Source organism: Nestor notabilis, unplaced genomic scaffold, assembly GCF_000696875.1.
Source record: "Nestor notabilis isolate BGI_N333 unplaced genomic scaffold, ASM69687v1 scaffold520, whole genome shotgun sequence".
Classification (NCBI taxonomy): Eukaryota; Metazoa; Chordata; class Aves; order Psittaciformes; family Psittacidae; genus Nestor; species Nestor notabilis.
The window spans coordinates 3989-29169 of record NW_009910411.1 but is presented as its reverse complement, the minus strand read 5'-3'; the positions used below and the strand labels follow the sequence as shown (position 1 = coordinate 29169).

At 41.8% G+C, this 25181-nt stretch overlaps 1 protein-coding gene across 1 annotated transcript; it reads left to right on the top strand.

Moving 5' to 3' along the window:
• On the top strand, window positions 1–25181 carry RLF (rearranged L-myc fusion; the record flags this gene model as incomplete). The annotated part of the gene is made up of 7 exons (XM_010009791.1): window positions 1–155; window positions 5316–5397; window positions 11205–11337; window positions 14136–14338; window positions 15314–15450; window positions 17940–18081; window positions 20460–25181. Coding segments are annotated over 7 exons (5574 nt in total), but the record flags the coding sequence as incomplete, so codon positions are not given.

Here is a 25181-nt window from a genome sequence, read left to right as displayed (position 1 = left end):
ACACTGCTGCAGTATGCTGGCAGTCGGGGTGCATCCGAACATGTTCTACCTTTTTTGGAAGTGTATCGAATCTCCATCCAAAGCTTTGCTAATGCCCGACCTTACTTGACTACCGAATGTGAAGATGTTCTTCTGGTACTTGGCAGGCTGGTGCTGTAAGTTTTAAGTTGGTACATTATTTTGTTAATAAATAAAAACCTTGTACTTTATAAATGAAAGAACAAGTCGTTGGAATAGTGTGATGCTTCATTTGACAACTGTGTTTATGATTTATTAACTAGTAAATGTCTTAAGAACTCTTTTTTGTCATACCACAAAAGTGTACTTGAGTATTGTTCATGAATGTGAAGCTTTGTTCTTCTGTGCTTGGATAATCATGCAGGTACTAATTAGAAAGGTTCTTCCTTTGAAAATTCTGAAAATAAGAACAGTTTTCTGTAGAAAAATCTTAATGTGGTCCTCATTAAACAGAAGCTTTAATATTAGACCTCCAGGCATGGGTTAAATAAACCTGTATCACTTGCTGTGTGGTTGCTGCTGTCAGTGTCTTCTCAACATGTTCCTTTCTGAAAAGGATGAGCTGGTTTGTATTTATGGCAATCAAGTTGTGAATGTGGGCTGTTGCAAAATGGAAGAGAAGTTCATCCCGAGCTTTTTGACTTGTGCCAGTAGACATGACTTAAAGTACAGCAATTCTTGGAACAAAAGAGAACTATTTTACAGACCATCAGCTAAATTGCAATAACTTGTAGTGCCTGGAAGTCTGTTTGAAGTGCAAAGCAGCTATTTGTAATTGAAACGTGTAGCCTGAGGCCTTTCACACACATTGGGGTTAGAATCAGTTGCTTACCCTTAGCCTGGAAAGATAACTTGATGTCTGCTCATTCCTTGCTGGTAAGGTTTTACTCGAAGGGGAAGGGTGAAGATCTAAAACCTTGAGTATAAAGATCACCATGAAGTAAAAGTAAATTCTAGGAGAGATCTTCAGCGTTTTCTCTTTGTTATCAGGAGCTTCCTCACTTTGTGGTCTGAAATCAAGTGTTCATTTCGAGAAGGATTTTGCAATGAACTCCTTGGTCAGATGGTTGGTTGTTTGGTAATATTCTCACTTGTAATATAAACCAACAGCTCAGAACCAGGTATCTCTGTTTGATGCCTTGAATTTTTAAAATTTTTGAGTTATGAGAAATATGTGAACTAGGAGTGTTTTGGGTTTTTTTATTATTTTATTTAATTTTATTTTTTATTAAACCCTTTATCAAGAAGGAAAACCATAAGAAATCAGGGAAAGTCTGTCTTAACTTCTCAATATAAAAACCAAAGACTTCAGCTGCTAAATCATTTACCTGGTACATAATACAGGTATTTTTGGCAAAATATCTGCATTGCTTTTGCAGACTGTCCCTTTATGGATAAAGCATTCTCATCCTCATCATGTTATCATTTATTAGCTTGTGTATTTTGCCTGTTTCCTACTCATGTCACTTAAAAGCTTGTCTTTCACTGTCTTTGTATGCAGGTCATCCATCCCTGGTGTACTTTCTATATATCTTGCCACTGTTAGATAATTTGGGTCAGGAATCCCAATTCTGTGTCAAAATTGCTTTTGACAATGTTGAGAAAAATCTGAATATTCTGCTTCTGCTAAGAGGGCTTCTTGTGTCTTTCAGTGTGAGGAGTTTGGTTGCTGTTACTTGTATATTCAGATAACTTTGTGCTGGAGGACAGTAGCAAGGCTGACTTGCTGGAATCTCCCCTCTCCTTGTTGTGATTACATTTGAGAGGAATCTGAAGAATGGTAAAGACAATGTGAGGTTGCAGATAGGGTGAGGTAAAAATGGCATAACTGAAGGCAACTCTCCCATGGTTTTATTTTCTGTAAGAATTTCCAAGGAAGGGAGAGAGAAGTCAGACGAGGGATTTAAAGGTGAAAGTTAAGTTCCATGAGGGAGGAAGGCTATTATCTGGTTAGGGACATGCAAGTGAACTGTTGCCATGTAACTGCAAGTTTTGGGTTGGGTTTTGCCATGCATGCTGTATATTTTCAGGCTTGAAGGCCAATCAGAAACGAAACAAGGAAGCTTCCTGTTGTAAAGTAAAAATGCTCTACTTGCTACTTCCCTTCCAACATCCCTCCCAGAGAAGGGGGAAAGAACTTCCCCCTCCTGACATCCTTCTCAGCAGGGTGAACCACTAGTAGCACAACTCAGTGTTACTGTGGGTTTCCTTGCCACCTGACCACTTGTGTGTTCACAGTCAATCTGACCTGACGCAGAGACTGTGCCAACCAGAAGAAACGTGATGCAGATGCAGTGTGAGACCTTGTTGGACCACTCTCTCCAACCTTAGGAAATAAAAGGAAAGCTTGGAGTGCTGGCTCTTGTAGTTTACTGATGTGGCAGATGATTGTGGTAGGGCCGGAATGTTCTCCTTGGCCATGGCCATGAAGGGACATACCTGCTTTGGTCAAGTAGAACTCGGATTCTTGTTTCCACAGCCACAAACACCACCACGTTCCTCTCTCACCACACCCCTGCTCCCCCCAGTATTACTATATCAAAGGTGTTGCCTCTCTAGAAGAATTAATAAAGAATTAACCATCTTAAATGTGTCTGTCACTGAGATGTGGTTAGCTGGCTATCCTCTGGCATTTTAGGAAACCCTTGAAGCTGATTGTTCCCCTGAGCTTCTGCAAGCACTTTTCCTTCTGAGCATACTGTGTGAGGGGGAAGGTGCATTCATGTTACCAGCAGGATGAACACAATGCTTTAAAAAGCTAATTTCAGCTATTTTTTTCACTGTCCAAGTAGCACCTTAAGGGTTAAGCATTGAAAAATTATTTGTAAAACCTTGCTTTGCCATTTTGTTTAAAGCTGATACTTTATTTACCCAATATCATGTATTGATGGCCATGAAAACTGGACACTTACCAGGTCACTCTTCGGGTTTGTTTGTAGGGGTTTTTTTTGCTTATGTTAAAATGGAGTTCAGTTACTGTGAGACTTTGTGAAGTTTTTTGACAGTCTAATAGCAACCACCTGGGTCTGGTCATCAGGGCTGGTGAATAACTTGTATTGCCAAGCTTGAGTATGAGGGAGAAGTAAGTCCTGATTCTTGTATAATACTGAGGCCTGTGACAGTCGGAATATCTGACAATCCTGTTGCCCACTTGTTTGTGGGCACAGTAATGATTGAGATTCCAGTGCCTGATGATGTGAATGATTACTGAATGACAGTGATGAAAGCTGTTGTATTTTCTGCCTGTCTAATAGAAGTGTTTAGAGCTTTTGCAGGTCTAAACCTCTGTTTAAAGGAACAGGATTAGGCAGTGAAGGCAGACTTCAGAAAGGTGAAAAGGATGGCCAGATGTTAATCCAGTATTTGTCCATTTGATCTTGTTCATGTATGTGACTGCTGAATCTGGCTGAACACTGGTAAGGCACAGCAGAGCATTCTGCATGTAACTGTTCAATGCATTGATCAAAAGTCAAGAGGAAGGGGGAAAGGAAAGTCATTCTTCCTGGGTACTAAGCAATCTGCTTTATGGTCATCTCTTACTTTTCGCCTTCCCTAAGCTCAGCTCTTCTATCTTTGGTAAGACTGAAGGGGTTGACACAGAATCACAGAATGGTTAGAGTTGGGAGGGACCTTAAAGATCTCCCCTGCCATGGTGAGGGGCACCCTCCAGGTTGCTCCAGGACCCCTCCAGCCTGGCCTTAAACACTTCCAGGGATGGGACATGCATAGCTTCCCTGTCATTCTTCTGTTTAATATTTGGGAGTGGAGGTTTCAAAGAAAATAGTGTGAGTTGGAACTATCTAACAATGCAGGTGTAGCTTATAGCAATTATTCAGTGTATTTATTATATGTAGAGTTTTCTTTCCTTCTGTTGTCATGACTTATGAGAATGTTTTTGCTGTGAAAGTCCTATGAATCTCTAGACACAGTGTCATAGTTAACACATTCAGTTTGGTTAGGTCAGACCGTTCTGTGTAGCAGTTTGGTGTTAGATGATCCATATGTCCTGTACAAGCTTAGGTAGCTCCTATTTGAGAACAGTACAGGCAGCAGTCCTGCCTTTGCTTTGTCTCCTGGAAAACAGTGATTTAGAAAACAGTGATTCTTGTTCTCCAAGACTTTTCCCTGCAATGAGATGGATTTTCTAAATACATACAGTTGTTCAATTTTTGTTTCTGAAAAGGGGTAGCATTGACCCGATGGTCTAAATGAGGGAATATCAAGTAGGTCTTGCTTTTCTCACTTCTGTGTTTAGAATCTGAACTTATGTATGGAAGATACAGGTCTCAATTTGGGTATTTTGGAGATGTTAAAACTTTCTGAACCCATCCTGCTTTCCTGAGCTTTCATCTGGAAAACCTGCTGCACAGCAGAAGTTCACATCCACTGTGCTGAGGCTGACTCATACCAACATTAATTGTTGACATAGTTGAAAATGGGATGTAACAAACTTCCCTGGGTATAGAATGGGTGACCTGAGTCTTATTTTTAAGCAGGAGCCTGGCTTAATGAAGAAACAAGGGGATTTCTCCACCTGTGTTGTGTCGATAACTGAGCTACTCAAATGCAGCAGCTCCATGAATTAATGAGCTTGGAATTTTACAATCAGCTCTAACTCTGATTTTAATCTGAACACCTTTGATATGTATTCTAGATGTGGATGTGGTATATTTTTGTTTGGTAAGCTTTGCAGTTCACACCATAGCTACTTGGATGCTCCCACCCCTTTATCAAAGATCCATCAGGTGTTTCTAGGAATCTATTTCTGTGCTGATGCACCTCTTGATAGAGCTGTTGCTTTTAGGTTACTGTTGGGAAAATATTCTCTAGGTCCCTTTCTGTGCTAGTGCATGTGTCTTCTTCTGTCAAGCTGTTCTTTAGCTTTATTTTCTTACATGTTTCAGCACTGATACTTTGTAGGTAAAGCTGACTTTCGTTCTCCAGGCAAGGAGACCATGCTGGGGTCAAAAGAGTTTTATTCAAAACGAGTATTAGGATTCTGTTGTGAGAGGAAGGAGCAGAAATTCTGTAATGCAGTGTTCCTGAGCAACATGGAACAAAGTATCTTGGATTATCAAAGTAGCTGTAATCTCATCCTAGTGAGCTTGTACACAGTATAAGGACACACTCTTTAATATGACTCGTGCCTGATTCTGGGGCTATTTCTTGCTTTTGGTTTGTGCAGTCAAACATGTTTCAATGTTACTGTCATTTCTTACTTGAATGCTAAGTAATATGTGCTACAGATGTTCAGAATATGTTCACATAGCTTGCTTACCTGCCTTTTACTTTTCCAGGAGTTGTTTTGAGCTACTGCTTTCAATTCCTGAAAGTGAATTGCCGCCTGAGGTGTGGTTAGGATTCCATCAGTCCATACAGGTAAGTGTTATGAATTCCTTGTTTTCCAACTTACATGAATAAATAAAGCTGCTGTTGTGATCCTCCTCTCCTCTCCTTCCACTGAATTCCACCTGTCCTGGATTGCTGTTTTCTAGGCAGCAAGAATTTCTGAGCAGCAAAGGACTAACTGCAACAACAGTATTGGCAGCTTAGGCCCAGCAGCTGATTTAAATCTACATAGTCAATGGCAGTTGTAGCAAATCTTGGTTTTACTAATAATGGTTTGTGTGAGAAAAAGACTGAGTTAGATGAGTCTTGCTGTGTTTAAACTAATAGACTCTTCCAGGGTGAGGGCCAGATCTGTTGCTGCTATTCCTGTTCTGATTTTAGCTGTGATGTGTGGATGTGGTGCTTAGGGTCATGGTTTAGTGGTGGACTTGGCAGTGCTAAGTGTTAACTGCAACTGGGTTAAGAGTTGGACTTGCAGATCTTAAAGGTCTTTTCCAATCTAAATGATTCTAGGATTTTATGAGTCCGGTTTTGTGGTCTCTAAGTGAGGCAACCTATGCAAAATGAAAACGTGGGATCGTGTGGCAGGAGCCCAAGCACAGACTTTATACAGTGGCAGCAGCAAAAGGATGTGAATACAGATGGGCAGATGCTGTAAAATATGAGTGAAAGGATTGGGGCAACAATCCCCAACAATAACAATCAAACAACAACAGGGCTCTTGCTACAGGTAAACTCAATCCGGGGGAAGAACTCTGGAGAGGTACTGCGGGGATGGATGTAATCTGGCCAGTTGAGGAAGATAAAACAGTGCATTCAGAAATGGCTTTAGTGGGAGTAGAGATGTGTTGTCATGGGAATTGAATATGGGTTTGTGGAACAGGGTTCCCTTCAAACCTATCAGAGTAGGAATTCTTCCTTTAGAAAAGTTGTGTATTGAGGGTGAGTATAAAATGAAAACTTTTGTGACCCTGTAGTAGCTGCTGATAGCACCCAATTCTGAGGATCAGTTGATAGACACAAACTTCCTGTATGATCCTAAGTGCCACTTGCAAAACTCTGCCCTGTGGTTGTATACTTCATAGATGCAAATTTAGAGTTTGTTGTTTTTCACTGGTGTTTTTAAAGTTGTCCTGAGGCTATAACTTGAGCATCTTTTGGCAGCAGCAGACTGAAGAGTTAGGTCTGTCATTCACCTGCCTGATCCTACTGGCATTTAGCTGCATGTGAAGTGGGGATTGATCGTGCTTTAACTGTTAAAACCAAAAGCAAAAGAAACCCCACTCCTCCCCTGAGGCTCCTTCTGCTAAATTTGGTTTCCTGATCCAGCTTGCACAGGAAGGAAATACTTGAGAGGAGGAGCAGCTGAGCATAAGGGTTGCTTAAGTGAAGGTTTCAACTGCTTAAATACAGCTGAAAACTTTGTGTGTTGTAGCTCATGTATTAATCTCTGTGCTGTTAGTTAGGAGCAGTTTGAGCTCTGGTTAAGAACATACAAAGTCACTCTTTAGGGTGCAGCTGTAACACTCCAAAATTTTATTACCTTTGTGAGCAATGCTTCAGGCTCCAAGCCCAAAATCAAGCAATCGGGTATGATTGTAAGCATCATACTTGGCTATCTCTGCATCTGCAATTAGCACCATCTCTTCTACTCATACCAATAACTGATTTTGATGTGGTCTCAGCAGTAGCTCACTTGCTAGTTTTTCTTTTCTGGTTTCAGCAGTAGCTTAGTCTTTAATCATTGATTTTCTGTTAGCAAGTCTGCTCAGAGCTAAGAGTTGGACCACAGAGCGGTTAGCTAAAAACAAAATCAACATTGGGACAATATTTACAGAAGCTCTTGGTTACTGTGAAGGAAGTTGAAATGAAGGTATCAAAACTGCTTGATTGTTGCATTCAGTTGTGAGGCTTTAACCGTAGTGCTCCTTTGCTGGTGGAATCCTGCAATACAGTTGTGTTTGGAAAGAACTGATGTGTGCTTTTGTGCTCAGTTCTGCTGTTGGTTTGGTTTTGTTCTTGCAGCTGGAGAAGAACTAGTGTAGGACAGAAGCACCGACTGCCACTGAGTGTGCTTTCAGTATGTCCAGTAAATACATTGAATATGCAGTGCTTTGAAGGTGTCTGTTGTGGAACAGTAATGAGGCAGCTGGAGCTGGGAGGGAGCTCCAGTTACCTGATCCACCTCTTCGTTCAGAGTAAGGGCTATCTTGAATCAGGTTGCTTAGAGTCCTTCCCCACCAAGTTTTAAGTGTCTGTAAGAATGGAGATTGCACAAAGTTTGGGTAGTCCTTTCAAAGTGAGGGTGTTTAAACAGTGATACTCTTCCCACACACACTTCACAGGCTTCGCCTTTATGTGACTTGTTGACTCTCTGGACAGAAAGAAGAGTCCAGCTCCAACTGTCTACTGGGGAGTATAGTGAAGATAAGGCAGCTGTAAAATTTATAGGCCCTCTGTGGCTTTGGCTGGACTGGCTCCCCTGTGGCAAATGAGTAGTAGAGGACAGCCACAAGTTTAGTGTTTTACTTCAGTGGAGTCTCAGAAATACCAGAGGGGAATAAACCCATTGCCAGCCTCCTGGTTATGCTGTGTTTGAAACTGTTCTACACAGTTTGCCTGTTTGCATAAGGGCTCACTGCTGACCTACACTTTAATTACAGACCCTTGTGCTTGTGCCACCCTGGAACCTGTAGCCAGCTTGTCACCAGCCTGTTCTAACGCCTGGGGTGGTGCCAGATGCAGCATTTTGTGTTTGCCTGTGTTGAACTTCAGTAAGTCCCTGTGAGTGACGTTCTGCAGCCTGCTCAGTGTCAGGTGCTCTCCAAGTTCTGTATGAGCTGTGAACTGGCAGAGAACATGCTCTGTCCCTTGTTCAGACTATTAATTAAGATGTTAAAAGTGGCAGCTCAGTGTTGACCCCTGAGAAGTGCTACTGGAGGCAGCTGCCAGTTGGTCTTTGTACAATTGGTCACAAGCCTGAGCCTGGCAGTTGAGCTGGTTTTGCCACCTGCACTATTGTCCACTTCTCCATGTTTTAACAACTTGGTTTTAAAGATACGATGGGAGCGTGTCGGAAGCCTTGCTGAGTCTGGTGACTCTAGAGTCATCTGTAGCCTGTTATCACAAAAGATGGGTTGATAAAATGTGACTTGTACGTGGCAAATCCTGGCTGGCTCCAAGTCACGTTTTTGTTCTTCAGCTGCCTGGATGTGCTTTCCAGGAGAATTTGCCCCATAGTCTTTCTGGGCACAGGTTTTGCTGACTGGGCTATAGTTCCTCAGGGGCTCCTCCCCTTGGTCTTGAAAATGGGCTGGTGGTTTCTTCCAGTCACTTGGAACCTTCTCCCAGTGGCCATGACCTTTCAGAGGTCTTGGAGTGACATCCATGATCTCCATCGACACCCTTGGCTTCTGTCTGGTAACACATCTCATCTGTTGTGCTGCTTTGTGCCCCTTTCCTCCAACTCTGACACTAGTCACAGGGTCCAGGAAGGCCAAAGCGCAGACCTTGACGGTAAAACTTGAGGCAAAGTTCCTGAGTACCTCTGTTATTTGATGTCCTGTCTTACTGAGCTGTTCTCACATTTCTCTTGAGCTTTCTTTTGCTTTCAGTCATATTTTCCTCAGCAAAGTGAAGAAAACCAAACAGATGCTCCTGTCCTTCAGTTTGGCCCCCAAGCACCAAGCCTTGTGAGACATGAAGTCTGATGCGCACCTAAGGGTGGCAGCTTGTTAAAATCCTGTGTGACCATGACAACTGATAACTTGCTTTGTTTCCTTCCTCCTTTCCCATCTTGCCTATTATATTAAAGACTGGTTATAGCTGGAAATCAAGTCTATTCAGAAGTCAGTCAGGACACTGTTACTTTAGTGTTATGACTAGCGTAGGAAGAGGATTAGCCCAGCTATGGAGAAGAGTGATACCAGCTTCTGGAATCAAGCAGACATTTTGTACTATCTTATCAGCTTACACAGGAACATACAAAATGTGCTTTTCCTTGACTTCCCTGTGCTTCTTGTGACAAGATATCCCACAGATATGTAGGATACAGATACGTATCCTGTGTCTCAGAACACCACCCAGTGTTGTTGCTTATCCTCAAAAATGTCACAATTCATTGTGTGCTAGATGAGCAATCAGAAGGTGGTTACTGTAATGAGCTTTGTAGGGGTATGTGCATCCTCCTGTGGTTCCCTTTTGATTGTTGGAATCTTCTCTTGGTATTTGCTGGGAATGATTCTCTTCTAAACTTGCCCGTGCTCTTGGTTTAGTGCAAGAATGACCCAAAGTCATCCGGATGCACAGACTCCCCAAAGAGCCTCATACACGTAGTTCCATGTTGTAGAGATGGATGGACTATCCAAGGGATGAATGGAGCTGTGTAAACTTGCCACTGGACACTTGGCTTTAATTTGGGATTTGCTAAGTAGCATGGCTCATAGTATGGTTTCATAGTCATTTGAGAGGAGTCCCTTAAGAAACTTATGAGACTATGACTTATGACAGCTATGGCTCAAGTAAATGAAACCTTCACTGAAACAATGTGATTTCCTCCTGCTAAGTCTTTTGCTGGGAATAAAGCTTCACTCCTTAGTGAGCAGATGCTTTGCCCAAGAGTTAAATCCAGGTTCTCTTCTCCAGAGATTTATGCAGTGCAGTTTGCTGCAGTATTAGGAAGGAAATAGGTATATCAAAACATTGAACTTGGTCTGAAATTAGCATCTGATATTGAACATGAATATCAAATTTATTAAAGGACGTCTCATTGTTAAATAAAAAGATGCTTTTTAATGTGAATGGTTAATGGGAAAGTCTTGGGTATTTTCATAGCAGATTCGCTTGGTTCCTGAAGGTAACTTGGGAACTTGATTGTGTGTTGCAATGAGGAATGCAGTTTGTTGCTGTCTTTTGACAGCCCATGATACAGGACTCTGGTTACTCTGGTATTCCCAGTGGTTATAGCATTAGCCCCATTTAATTCTGATCATTTAGAACATGGAATTGCTTCTGGTGTATAGAGAGGATACAACAGATGCTATTGAAAGCAGCAGTGTTCGAAGTACTGCCAACTAAAAACACAGCTCAGTAGAACCAGGGGACATGTCACACATCAAACTAATGCTTAAATTTAAGATGTGTTGTGGCTGCTGTGAGAGACAGTTTTCCTGCCTGTGGTGTTAAACTGCCTTCAGATAGTTAGCTTCCCATTGTCAGCATTAGGAAGTTCTATGTGGTGATACTTCAATTTTTACAGTGCAGGTCACCCTGGATGGGTTTTCCTGACAGGGACATGAAGTGCTGGAATCTCTCTCCAGTTGCCTTTGTTTCTGCATTAGACTCTAAACTTCTTTCCATGTGTAATGTCTCATTTCTTCCTTTACTCCTCAGATTTCCAGCATTAGAAGTGTTAGGGCCTTAATCACTCATGGGTGTTGTGCTGTGGACACAGGTTTGGTGGATGAACTTCAGCTGGAGACCTGCTCAGGGTAGAGGGTCTCTGGGTCAGCCTTCACAGCATCAAAACTTTCAGGACTGGAAATGTCTGGATCTTGGAGTAAACACACTGGATATGGTTTATTTTGTAAGGAAATCTGTATTCAGTGGAAGGATGTTTTCATCTTAATAAAGGAAATTATTCATGATTGAGTTTGGTCTGGATTGGGAGTGTTGTGCGTTGCAGAATTACAGCTGCAGAACAGGCTTTTTGATTTAAGCCATTCCAGTTAACTTTCAGTACTTTGAGATTGGGAAGTTTTGGACAGATAATGTAAAATGACATCACTTTCATTTTTAGCAGAGACTTTTAATGACTTTTTTTTGGTACCATTTTGTAGGATTCACATGATGCTTTATTGGAGTTTGGGAATAACAACCTCCAAATATTGGTGGATATCACAAGGGAAGGAGTATGGAAACATCCAGTTCTTCTCAAAATTCTATCCCAGCAGCCAGTGGAAGCTGAGGAAGGTAAGAAGGTGATTCCAGAGATGATGTGTGGTTATTAAGGAATTACTTGGTGCACTTTTGGTGGGAAGCCAGTGATTTGAAGTCAGAGGAGAGTTGTATTTTAAATCGCATTGTGCAGTAGTTTTCATGTGCTTCTAAGTGATAGTTATGATGAAACTGTCTCACTGTCCCTCTGAATAATGTGGCCTTGCTAAATCATCTTAGCTTGGGCTCTACTATCCATCAATTTGAACATTTTGGAGCTCCATTTTTAAGAAGAAGTCTTTCTTTCCATCATAAAAATAGGGAAATTTTGCTCCCTGAGGTTGGTTCTTCAGAACTCTGCTTCTGAATGTGTTCCTGAATGCTTCCCAGGGAGGAACTGTGGCTCCTTTCAGAGGCGTGACAAATGCGTGTGGAGGGGCAACATGAGTGTGGAGGTTTCCTATTACTGAGCTTGGAAGCTCAGTGTGTTTAGACTATGGAAATAAGATCTTGAATCAGAAAATGTTGAGTGGTGAGGAGGGAAAGGAGCTTTTAGCATCGCTTCTTATCATCTCTGAATGTGTTCTTTTAAACTCTTCTTTTACTCCCTGCATGTTTTTCATATCTATTAGTGGTACCGTTAAGTACTTGCAGGTATTTCAATTCCTCCGTTAACAGTACGTGAAACCACATGCACAGACATGATGATGAGTAAAATGCTTCACCTGGATAGCTGACTGTTGAGTAAGCAAGCCTTCTTGGAGTGCTGCCTTCATGGTGATCTTTGGGCCACCTTGTGATGGCATTCTCTTGCATCCCGTGGGATGGAGATTGAAGCACTGTTTTCCTTGATAAATTTGAAGCACAGTGTCATGTACAGATGTAAATTTTAAGAGAGGAGGCTTGTTTCCTAGCAACTGGAGAGCTTACTCCCAGCTTTTTCTACCTCTCCGTGGAAGTTACTTTAATGTGAGGTGTCAGTTGTGTCAAGAGTTCACTGCTCAGAGGTTTTCCTCTGAGAAATGTGAACCAGCACCAGAGACTTGAATCTTAAAGTGACCTCCAATGGCCCATTAAGCAGATTTCTGCAGAATACTAGTGAGTCTTGCTACAACCATGTAGTATGTACCTGGCCCCTGAAATGGGTTTTCTGTTTAGGTGCACAGTGAAAACCATCTGCTAACTGGTGTAGTGCCTGTCAGATTTCTTTTATTTGGACAATAATTTAAGTGCAGAAAGCATGAGAGCGTTCTTGGCTTGTATTGTGTACAGTCCTCTCCAAGAAATCTTATACTACTGATTTCTTAGCTACCCATCTCACCCAGTAATAGTGAGATACTCACAGAGTGAACGTATTTTTATGCATTGGCTCTTCCACTGAGTTGTTATCCTAAAGAAAACTTTCTTTTTTGACTAATCCAGGCTAAACTAAAGGCTTTACAGGTAGCTGGTTGAATACAGCTGCTGCAGGACACCAGTTCTATTGTGTTTTGTCAGAACATCTCGGACATTTCCATACTTCTTTGCACAGATCATCAGACAGTTTGTTCCCTGGTCGATATGTTTTGTTGCAGTATAAGAATGTATTGACTCCTTAATTCTCAAGGTGCTTTTAAAGTATGTATTCTGGAGATGAGTATCAAGCCTTTCTGTAGAGGTTTATGTTAAGCTGGAAATGGCATCATAGCTCTCTTGAGGCATGCTGTTTTGTCAGCTAAGGCAAAGTACATGTTCTGTAGCAAAGCTGATGCTGTCTCTCACAGTATCCCTCTGGATCAGATGTCCAGCATATGGCTAGACAAGTCCATCATGCATTGAGTGAGTAATTGGCTGATGAATTGGGCTCAAAGACTTACAGTAAATAAATAGACAGGAAGGTGCTGATCTCCTCTCTCTGGGGACCAGCGGTAGGACATGAGGAAATGGAATGAAACTGTGTCAGGGGAACTTCAGAATTGGACATTAGGAAAAGGTTCTTCACTGGGGGGGTGCTCAGTCCCTGCAACAGGCTCCTCTCATGGAAGTGGTCGTGGCAATAAGCCTGTCAGAAGTCAAGGAGTGCCTGGACAATGCTGTCAACATATGGTTTAGTTTCAGGTAGTCCTGTGAGGAGCAGGGGGTTGGATTCAGTGATCCTTATGGGTCTCTTCCAACCTGAGGCACGCTGTGGTTCTACAAGTACCTGGGAACAGCAAACTAAATCCGTGAGGTTTTAATGAGATTAAAGAAATTCTGCCAACTACTTACAAAAATAATCACAAGTTACATTTTTCCTGTTTAATTAGTTCGTTGAGTCTCATAATGACTTGGGTGTATTTGGTTGATCTAGAGCATAAGCAGGTCTTACAGAGAATTCTTCCACAAAGGTAACATTGTCACCCTCAGCTTTGTGTGTTTTGGCATTATGTGGGTTTTAATAATTTGGGTGGTAAAATCTCCAATTGAAAAGTATGGAATACTGTGTTTGCAATAGTTTTGGTTCTTTGGAATATGAAGATTTGAATCTCAGCTAAACTGCTGGTATCTTGTTCCAAATCCTGTGTGGTCTGATGAGTGTCCTTTAGCCACTGCTGTGGCATACTTCTTCTTGTGCTGATGGATGCTGTCCTTCAGAGAGGTGTCTGTTGTCTATAACCCAGTGTTCTCTCCTTACACAGTTGGTTTGAATTCGTTCAGGAGAAAATAGTCCATTGATTGCTGTCACTTTTGATCACACCTCAAATTTCCTAAGCAAACTGACCAGACTTGCACAAGTTTTAATAAAGTGAAATGTGATTTCAGTGAAATGTGAGCTGTACGTTGGTGTATTCTCAAAGGCTTTTTTCTTTTCCTAGCTAATAAATTGATTACACAAGAAGGGCCTTCCTTTCTGCAGATGCGAATAAAACATCTGATGAAGTCAAACTGCATCCCACAAGCTAGATACTTGTCCAAATTGTGTGCAGATTCTTCAGAAATTGCAAATGTCTCATCTTTTCGCCAAGCCTACATCACATGTGTGTGTTCTATGCTGCCTAATGAAGACTCCATTAAGGAGGTTAGTGAGCCATAGTCTCTTTTTAGTGTAGATTTATCAAGCTTTTTAGCATTTCTTTCTGCAATACTAAGAACTGAAGCTGAAGAGTGTGGAACTGTTGCAGCAGGGTTCCAAAAAAGAAATGATCTCTTGCAGGCTGTAGTAGGGTAGAACATTTGTATTAACTGCTGGTGTATTACATGCTTGCATTCATAGAATAGTTTGGGTTGGAAAGGACCTTAACATCATCTAGTTCCAAGCCCCTGCCATGGGCAGGGACACCTCACACTAAACCATGTCACCCAAGGCTCTGTCCATGCTGGCCTTGAACACTGCCGGGGATGGAGCATTCACAACTTCCTCGGGCAACCCTTTCCAGTCCCTACCACCCTCACTGTAAAGAACTTCTTTATATCTAACCTAAACTTTCCCTGTTTAAGTTTGAACCCATCACCCCTTGTCCTATCACTCCAGTCCCTGATGAAGGTCCCTCTCCAGCATCCTTGTAGCCCCCTTCAGACCCTGGAAGCTGCTCTGAGGTCTCCAGCAGCTTCTCTTCTCCAGGCTGAACAGCCCCAACTTTCTCAGCCTGTCTTCATACAGGAGGTGCTTCAGCCCCTGATCATCCTCATGGCCTCCTCTGGACTTGCTCCAACAGCTCCATGTCCTTTTTATGTTGAGGACGCCAAATCTGTACACAGCATTCCAAGTGAGAAGGAATGGGAAGTTTTAGATAGACTGTTGCCTGCATGTAAGTATTTTGCTAAGCTGCCCAAAATGGAAGATGGTCCCAAAGAAAACTGAGAAGGGATCAGAGCTAATGTAGATGAACTCATGCCATTCTGTAGCTGAAATGTGTGGTGTGAACTCTGGGTATTAAAGGAGATGTAGTGTTTGTTCACATGTTTGTGAAACCACTTCCTCTGACATGGTAAACACGTGTTTCTGTTGGAAACATACTGAGAATAAAGTACCTTTTCTTTTCTTTTCTTTAAGATTGCAAAAGTGGATTGCAAAGAAGTACTGGACATCATCTGTAATCTGGAGTCTGAAGGACAAGAAAACACTGCTTTTATTCTGTGTACAACATACCTTACTCATCAGCTTCAAACAGCAAATGTGTATTGCTCTTGGTAAGTAGTAAGTACTACTGCTACTCCTAACTGCTCCTCACTGGCTTCAGTGCAAGAGAATTGAGCTAATACATTACAAAGGGAAAGTGGATCTGTCTTTAACTTGAGAAGTACATCAGACTGAAGTACTTTCTAGGTAACTTGTGACAAAATAAATAAGGATTCATCTTGCTACAGTAATAGAGCAGTTAGACACAAATAATGTTTAAATCCTTTAAAAAGGAAACAGTACTAGGTCGACATTGACAGTAATGCTTCAACAGTGTAGTGGCTCAGTAAGTAGTGCTGTCTGGGTTGATATTAAACCCCTAAGCTTTGTGGTTCCACAAAGGATGTTGTTGTTCAGTTCTTCCCTCATAAATACTTAGACCCATGAGAGTTTGGTGCCTTTTCACTTCTTCAGCAGAGATCGAAGGAGTAGGAGTGTGCAGAAGCAGCCCCGCTTCTCCCCCTCCCCAGCATTTACTGTTAAGATCTCTTTGTCGTGACAACTGTGGCTAGATTTTTGCTTGCAGTACGAAGTCTGAACTGAAACTAGTTAGAATTTGAATGAAACTTTTAGGTGCTGTAACTGTCTAACCTACATTTTCTTTGGACTGATGAGTCAGGAGAGATCAATTAGAGCTGTAGGTCTGCCCACATGTAGACATCCCAGCCTGGACCATGATGGGGCCTCCTTGAGGTTGAATCTATGCAAAACATGGTGCAGCTGTAACATGAGTAGGTATTTCCACAGCTTTAAATTTGGCTAGCCTAGGTGAGAAGCAGTGAAGTCTTAAAGATGTAAATGTTAGCAGAGCCTAGTGACACAAGTATGTTCTTACTTACAGAAGATGCTAGCAGGCTTGTGTCTCTTGTGCTGTAGTCAGTATGTCTACCCTGTTGTTACTGGTCTGAGCTAGTGGATGGCCTTGGGAGTCAGGCACTTCAGTCCATAAAAGAATGTGATCCTTAGCATTAACACAAGTGGCATTAAGTATGAGCTTCTAACCAAGCACAGCTTCAAAAAACTTCTCTCCGGGCTGATCTGCTGATACAGGTTTGATTTTACTTTGAAGTCTAAGTAGACCTCTGTGTGTGGAGTTCTTCCTGTTCTCTGTGCAGCCTCACGTCAAATTTGAATGGAAAATTGCCCCCAAATACTGAGAGTTGTCCTTCTCTGCCTTTCCATATGTGTGAAGATTATCTGAAGAACACTTCTACATCACCATCCGTGAGGACCCCTTCAACCATGCACAAAAAGAAGGGGTGGGATGAGAAAGAGAACAGGGCAAACACTGAAAACATTTTGCTCTGCCAAAAAGTCTTAGGAATAAGAGATTAGCCAGAGTAAAGCCCTTCTTTCACTGTTCTTCCCACTCCCAAATATGTAGATATATGGAATAGATACACAAAATGACCGATGGATAAACTATTGTTGAAGTTTGTTCTGGTTTTAATACTTCTTTATATTTAGTGCCTTCCTTGTGTAGGCTTCCCTTTATCCAGTTCTTCATATTAGGGATCCTGATGCTCAATACATTTTACACTTTGACAGGTTTTTGGGGCTAAAGGGCAGTAGTTGTTGTTGCTGATATTCTGGGTGTCCCCCTTTCTTTCCTTTCTAGTTCTGTTGAGGATGTAAAATTAAAGCACCTGCTTGTCTGTTAGTTCCTTGCAGGCCTGGCTAGGTTCTTGGCTGTTAATTGCATTTCTAGACCTTTAAACAAGCAAACAAAAACCCCAAACTAACCAACCCGGCCCAAAACTGTACTAGTAAATGCTGTCCATTTTTGTGCAGTAGATGTGTCCCAGGTCAGATCCATCACAAGGCCCTGTTTTCTTTCACCTGGTTTAGTGCTCAAGAGCAGGATTGCAGTAATTCAAAGGAAGAATCTTGCCAATATTCAGTGTAAAGCCTGCCTGGGTGTTTTCTTGATTTTGGCTATGACTGACCTTGCATCTAGAAACCTCTCTGTATAGTTTGATGCACAGAGTGGTTAGGTTGTCAGAGGTGACATTTGCTGTACTAGAGGAAGGGAAGGAAAACTTGTTGAGTGATAAAAAGCACTGAGTGACCCTTACATCATTTGAATGCAGGTGCCAACATCTAAGCTACTGCTGGGAGAGAGGGGGCTGCTTTGCCTGGCAGTGTTCAAGGCCAGGTTGGACACAGGGGCGTGGAGCAACCTGCTCCAGTGGAAGGTGTCCCTGCCTGGGGCAGGGGTTGGAGCTGGAGGAGCTTTAAGGTCCTTTCAGCCCAAACCAGTCTGGGGTTCTGTGATTAGGTAACAGGATATATGTGGTGTTTTGATCTGATGCTTGTTTAGGAGTAAGGTATAGCCACAGTTCTGTGCAGCATCGCTCGGGGATGGGGACCTGATTGAAGTGTGGGCTGTCCTTTAATACCGCTCAAGTTGTCGTGGTGTCGGCTCTGCACTGAAGAGTGCAGACTGGATGAACTCTGTATATCCACAATGTTCTTATGTTCTGCTTTCAACTCTTTGCAGGGAACTGACACTTTTCTGGAGCAAACTGCAGAGAAGAATAGATCCTTCTTTAGACTCCTTTTTGGAGAGATGTCGTCAGTTTGGCATCATTGCCAAGACTCTACAGCATTTATTTTTCTTGATAAGAGTCATCCAATCTGAAGTAAGTAAGCTGCAGTCCTGAGGTTTTGGACATGTCCAGAACTGTTTACATGAATTTGTTTTGATAGTTCTTCTGAACTGATCTGAAATACAGTTTATTTCATTATTCATACTTTCTGATTCAAAGTGCTTCATATGTTACTAGTAAAAACCTCTGAAAAATGTCTGCCATTATAGTTTTGGCTCAGCTTGACACATTGAAGTGACCTTCACTCAGCCTGGAAAGTCTGGTTCATTGGTTCCTCTGAACATACAGTGTGACAGTATTTGGAACCAAACCATAGCTGTGGTTTGCTTTAATGCCTATTTAGAACTGGGGTACAGCAAGGATACTCTGCAGCATCCCTGAGAGGTGGGGACTCGGCTGACATGTCTCATCTTTTTGTAGTCTGAGAAAATACCTTCTCCTCAAAATGTGCTGTACAAGCACATCTGGACTCCCACCTTCTGTTCTGATGGTCAGAACGTTGCAGGAAGGTTCAAGAGATGCTTGACAGCAGTTCTTATAAACTTGTAATCTCTGTTTGAGGAGTAATGGGAAGACTTTAATTGATGCATCCACTCAGGAGGCAGACGCGGCACGCTCTTCTGAGCAGAGCAGAAGGGATGGCAATGCTTAATCTGGGTATTTGCTCCATAGGAGGTTTGTGTCTTCCTTTGCTCTCCTGACTCTTGGAATTGGCTAGACTAACCTTTTCTGTGTCTGGTCACTATGAGAGTGTAGATTTGTGGAGGGCACATGAAAAGGAGTTAAAATGAATCAGGCACACTTTAATGGAGGATAAATAAGCTCACTGATAATGACAGGATTTTAACTGGTTTAGTAACAGTATTACACAGATCATGAAACTTAAATTAGTTATGGGAATTTCCCTTAGGAATGTCACCATTTCCGAAAGATTTCAGATATTTCTTCCTGAAAGCACCATAATTTTGCACTTGTAGAGTAGAATTTGCCACATGAACTCCAATTTTATGAATGTTTCAATTAATGTTACACTCCCAGATCTGCTGATCTTTTTTCATTCTTACATGGACCTGGGTTAATTCAGAGTTAAGGCATCAGTTGGGTTATGGACGTAACAGTCAAGGCTTCTTCTTTCAGGTAAATTTCTCTCTGGCTTCAGGTTTGTTTGCCTGGGAATCGCTTTCACTGAGTAGAGTTAATCCTGTGAACCAAAGGAGTTATCAAGTGTGATTTGATAAGAGGTAGTAGCAGAGTCCTGGTTTAGAGTCAGAGTAGAGATCAGAAAGGGGACACGATTGTCCTTTTATGGATCATGGAGTCCAGAACTCTGATTTGGCAAAGATGAATTCCAGTAGTGATTGCAGAGAGAAATATTTAACCTAGTTTATCTAAAGTTGTAATATTTCTGTTTCCAACCCTAACTATTCTATGAATGTGCACTTTTATGTGTAAAGCACAATACATCATTAACTATATACCAGTTCTTTCTGTGCTTCCTGCTAAACCATATTAAAATGCCTCTCCTGGGGAAATGTGGGGTTTTTATTGCTGTCTATCAAATAAACACTGTACTGAATTAAAGCAGTATTGCCTGGCTTCCGGTGCAGTGCACGGAGAGTATAAAAGCTTCCTAATTCTTTTAACTTCTTCTTAGCCCCTTTGGATCTTTACCATCTGAGCTGGTGAGGATGTGGTTTTGTTGGCCACATGTCATCTCTCTACGCTGTTCATAAATATCTTACCTGTTACTTTACTACCAGTGACTAAATAGTTCATGCATTCAGATTCTTTATGCTGAAAAGTATGCTTTTGGAACAAGGTAACTTTCAGTTTTGTCCATGTAGAATTGGGAATACACTGCTTTTAAAACCAGCATGTGAATAATACTTGTAGGTACTTCCTGATACTATTGAGCAGCACCTCAGTGCTGCAGAGATCCTCAGAAAATGTTTGGAAGGGAAATGCCAATTTCTTCATCAGGAATCATTTCTGCTACTGTGCTGCTTACGCTGTTGAAGGTTATTTTGTTTCAGGGTGTGAATTTACATTAATTTCCTTATTACATAGTACCACATATTCTGAATTAATATCCTGTGTGGGTGCTGTGGGAGGGAATGTATATGGAGCATGTCCTCCATTCTCTTTTGGACATCTGAGTTATGGTTCAGAGTCAGTTGAGGAGAGAGGAGTTAGGAAGATGTTTTACAACATCTAATGCCTAAACTAGTTTATGTGGCTCCTCCACAGTGACTCGGGCACTTAACGCAGGAGCCTGAGTAGATTCTGGCTGGGCTGTAGGCTACTGGGTGCTCTCATCACGTTGTTTTTTCATAGAACAGTTCTAGAGAGAATGTGCTTATCCAAGAAAAGTAACATTTGTTTTATGGCTGTTTGTGGTTTCTTTTAAACAGGCAGAAGAAGCAGGACTCGCGGTGTCTGTTCTGTTATGTGTGAGAGCCCTTCAGATCCGCTCGAACGGAAGCGATGAGATGAAAACATCAGTCTGTAAAACAATTGCATGCCTCTTACCAGAAGACCTTGAAGTCAGAAGAGCTTGTCAGCTCACAGAATTCCTACTTGAGCCAACTTTGAGTGGATTTAACGTGTTGGAAGAGCTCTACATGCAACCAGATCAGAAATTTGACGAGGAAAATGCACTGGTTCCAAATTCTCTCCGTTGTGAGCTGCTGTTAGCTTTGAAAGCATATTGGCCATTTGATCCCGAATTTTGGGACTGGAAGACTTTAAAGCGACATTGCCTTAAACTGTTAGGGAAAGCAGCTTCTGATTCCGAGGATGATGCAAGTTGTAATATGTCAGTCAATGAAACCGATATGTTAGAAACTTTCTTTAGTGACTACGAAGAGTCAAAGGAACATAAATACTATGATGGAAAAGACACAATGAACCACCCTAAAGAAAAAGTAAGAGTAAAAAAGCCAATTGGTTCTTCAGAAAGATACCAGAGATGGCTTCAGTACAAGTTTTTTTGCGTGCTTTGCAAAAGGGAGTGTATAGAGGCCAGAATCCTGCATCATTCTAAGATGCATATGGAAGATGGTGTTTATACGTGTCCGGTGTGCACAAAGAAGTTCAAGAGAAAGGAGCTTTTTGTCCCGCACGTAATGGAACACGTTAAAATGCCACCTAGCAGAACACACAGACCTAAAAAGAAAATAATACTGAAGAAAGAGAGATCACCACAGAAGATATCAGCTTCCAGCAGCCCACCCCCAGCCTGTCAGGAGAAGTCGCATCAGCTGCCCGACAGCTTTGACAATGACACACACGAGTACGTCACGTTCAGCCAGCTGGAGAATTGCCAGCTACAAGACCGAGACATCTATCCCTGTCCCGGAACGGATTGTTCCAGAGTGTTTAAACAGTTCAAATACCTGAGTGTCCATCTGAAAGCTGAACATCAGAACAATGATGAGAATGCCAAACATTACTTGGATATGAAAAACAGGAGAGAAAAGTGTGCTTTCTGTCGCCGGCACTTCATGACATCCTTTCATTTGCGGGAGCACGAGCGGGTGCACTGTGGACCTCAACCCTACATGTGTGTGTCAATGGATTGTTACGCGAGATTTGGGTCAGTTAATGAGCTTCTCAATCACAAACAAACACACGATGATCTTCGTTATAAATGTGAGCTAAATGGCTGCAATATTGTTTTCAGTGACTTAGGGCAACTCTACCATCACGAGGCACAGCACTTCAGAGACGCATCGTACACCTGCAACTTCTTTGGTTGCAAAAAGTTTTATTATTCCAAATCTGAATTTCAGAATCACCTTGCAGTGCATAATATTGAAGTGTCAAATGGGGAAGTGAAGCAAGTAAAGCTTGAAGAGTCAGTTTCAAAAGACAAATGCAGTTACCTTCCAGAGTCTCAGCTGCTTGAACAATCCGAAAATTCCAGTCTGGATCCTTCAGGCTCTCAAGAAATCCCACAGATTAAGGAAGAAGCTCTCTCTGACAGTGAGGATTTAGACAGTGAAAGTAATTGCAGTCTTCATAGTGGGGACCACAGGTCAGATGCTGCAGTAAACCAAGGCCAGGTATCTCCTCTGCTGATTGAAACAACGGCTCACCATCAGTCAGTTCCAGGTTTTCTCATGTCTCGGGAAGGAGTCTTCCATCCGGCAGATGTGAAACAACAGTGTTCCAATGTGGCAGTTTGCTTTGATGGAAAACGGATTTCCTGTGGTTTTGAAGGCTGCTGTTCCACACACAAGAATACCAGGAGTATGCAAAAACACCTTCGCAGGGTCCATCCGTATAACTTTAAAGGGAAAAGAAATATGGAGATGAAAACTAAAGACTTTCTCAACCTGTTGAGTGAGGCTCAGGATGGTAAATCCCCTACAGACATTAACACACAATTAAGTCATATTTCGGATACAAATGCTGACTCTCCAGAAAGTGTGCATTGTACTGTAGATGCTAAAGGAAGCAATGGCCTGAAGGAAGAAACTTGTCCTTCTTCCCCAGAAACATCTTTATACGACAGTTCTAAAGACTCAAATATTGAAGATAACATGTTGGAATTAATGTTAGGCTTGAAGCATCTAAGCTTAAAAAATTCTAATATTCAGAATTCTTCAAGATATAAGCCTTTTTTGGGTTCTTTGCAGTCCTGCTCATCTCGGGATGCCAAGTGCCCTGAGTCAGTAGATGAAACTACCTCAAAATTTCAGCTTCAGGAGCAACAAGATAATTTACCCAGCCAGTACCTTACTCAGCTGGCAGCTAAACCATTTTTCTGTGAATGTCAAGGATGTACGTGCGAGTTTGTGACCAGAGAAGCTCTCTTAATGCATTATGTTAGAAAGCATAACTACTCAAAGGAAATGGTTCTTCAGTTAAATATGTTCCAGCATCGGTACTCGCCATTCAAGTGTCACATTTGCCAAAGATCATTTACAAGAAAAACACACCTTAGAATTCACTATAAAAACAAACATCAAATTGGCTCCGAGAGGGCAGCTCACAAGGTCTGTTCCAATGAAAAGTTTGATCATGTAGGTTTATGTAGAGAGGACGCACGTAAGGCCAGCACTGTCCCAACCCCTGCCTGTGCAACCAGCGTGGAGTTCAGGGAACGTTCAAACCCCTCTGAGCAGCCGTGTCACCCCAAAAAGGAAGAGTGTAGTTCCGAGACTGATTTGGAGTCCAATGAAGAGACAGACAATAACGTAACAAGAAAAACCTCTAACATAGCTTCTCTGGACAGTCACAGGGAAGAACTGGAAGCAAGACAGGGAAGAGGAAGCAAAAGAACAGTTGCTAAAGGAAACTTATGTTATATATTGCATAAATACCACAAACCATTTCATTGTATACATAAAAGTTGCAACTCGGCCTTTACCAACCAGAAAGGTTTGATTCGCCATTATAGAACTGTTCACCAGTATAATAAGGAGCAGCTCTGCTTAGAAAGAGACAAAGCAAGGAAAAAAAGGGAACTTGTCAAATGTAAAAAAGTCTTTGCATGCAAACACAAAGACTGTGGTAAGCGTTTTCTGTGTTCTAAAGCTCTTGCTAAGCATTGTAGTGACTTCCACAATGAACACTTTGAGGATCAAAAACTGCTTTCTGAAGCTGAATCTGCCAGATTTGCTTGTAACCAACCCCACTGCCCTGCTGCATTTTGTACCTTTAATAAGCTCAAACGGCACCTAATAGATGAACATGCCAGTGAAGAAAAACTAAACAAAGATTTTGAAATCCATTGTGACCTTAACGGCTGTGATCGAATTTTCACCAATTACAGCCACTACTCTCAACACGTGTATTTCCGACACAGTGAATACTACGACAGTCTCTTTAGAAATCAGAAAGAGGAGGAAGAAGAACAAGATAAAGATAAAAATGAGCAAAGTTACGTGAAAGACAGTTTTGACGTAAGCAAGCAGAACGGGAAGCCAGTAAAAGCGAAAAGAACTAGCAAAAGTAGAGAAAAGCATTTGATGAATTTCAAAACAAAGGAGGAAGCCCTCCAGATGTGCAAAGAGAAGTCTAACCAGACCCAGTACCCTTGCATGGTTCAGGGGTGTTTGTCTGTTGTCAAATTGGAAAGCAGCATAGTGAGGCACTACAAGCGCACGCATCAGATGACCAATATGTATATAGAGCAACGGCTTCAGAAGCTTGTTGTCTGTGTTAAGTGTGGCATCATGATTGAGAAGCAGCCCTGCTCCAACACGGCTTCAAGCTCGGATAAAAAAGGTGTAGATGTTCCTCCAGAGGATAAATCAGCTAATCCTGAGCCTGCGCAGGAAAGCGACAAACCTCTTGTTCCAAATACTGACTGTGAACCTCAAGATGTAAGCAATGAAGACCAAAAAAGACTTCCATCGAGTAATGTGAGTTTTGATGCCAGTGCCTTTGTGTATTCAGGCACTTTAAAATGTAACCACAGTTCAGAGGACACCTCTTTTGAAGAGCATAACGTCAGGGAGACAGTTACGTGTAAAACTGAAGATCTTTCTGAAACGAGCGAAAAAGAGACTAGCTCTTACTTGTCTGGTTTACAGTTAGAGTTGCCAAGAAAGACAGACCCAGAAGAAAGTCAACATAGTGCAGTTAGTCAAACTACAAAAAGAAATGTACTTTGTGCTACAAAAGACAAATTCCATAAGCCTCCAGTGTCCAAACCATTTGATTTAAAGACATTTAAACCCATGGGATTTGAGTCTTCATTTTTGAAATTTATTCAGGAAAGTGAGGGAAAAGATGACGATGATGATGACGATTTTGAGGAGGTGGTAGAATGGGAATCTACTGAGCAGTTGCCAGTAGATAAAACCTTGAAAAAAGAGGAAGACAATCAAGGGGAGACACCAGTAAACAACTTTGTAGAGGACAAAAATGTAATCATAACCTCAGATAGCCATGAGCAGCTAACAGAAATCCAGCCCCTGTTGTCAGAGTCATCATCCGCCCCTTCTTTAGAAAATTTGAGGACGATCTTGGACAAGGCACTAACGGACTGTGGAGACCTTGCCTTAAAACAGCTGCATTACTTAAGACCAGTAGTTGTTCTTGAGAGATCCAAGTTTTCCACACCCCTCATAGACTTATTTCCAACAAAAAAGGCAGACGAGCTTTGTGTAGGAAGTACATAA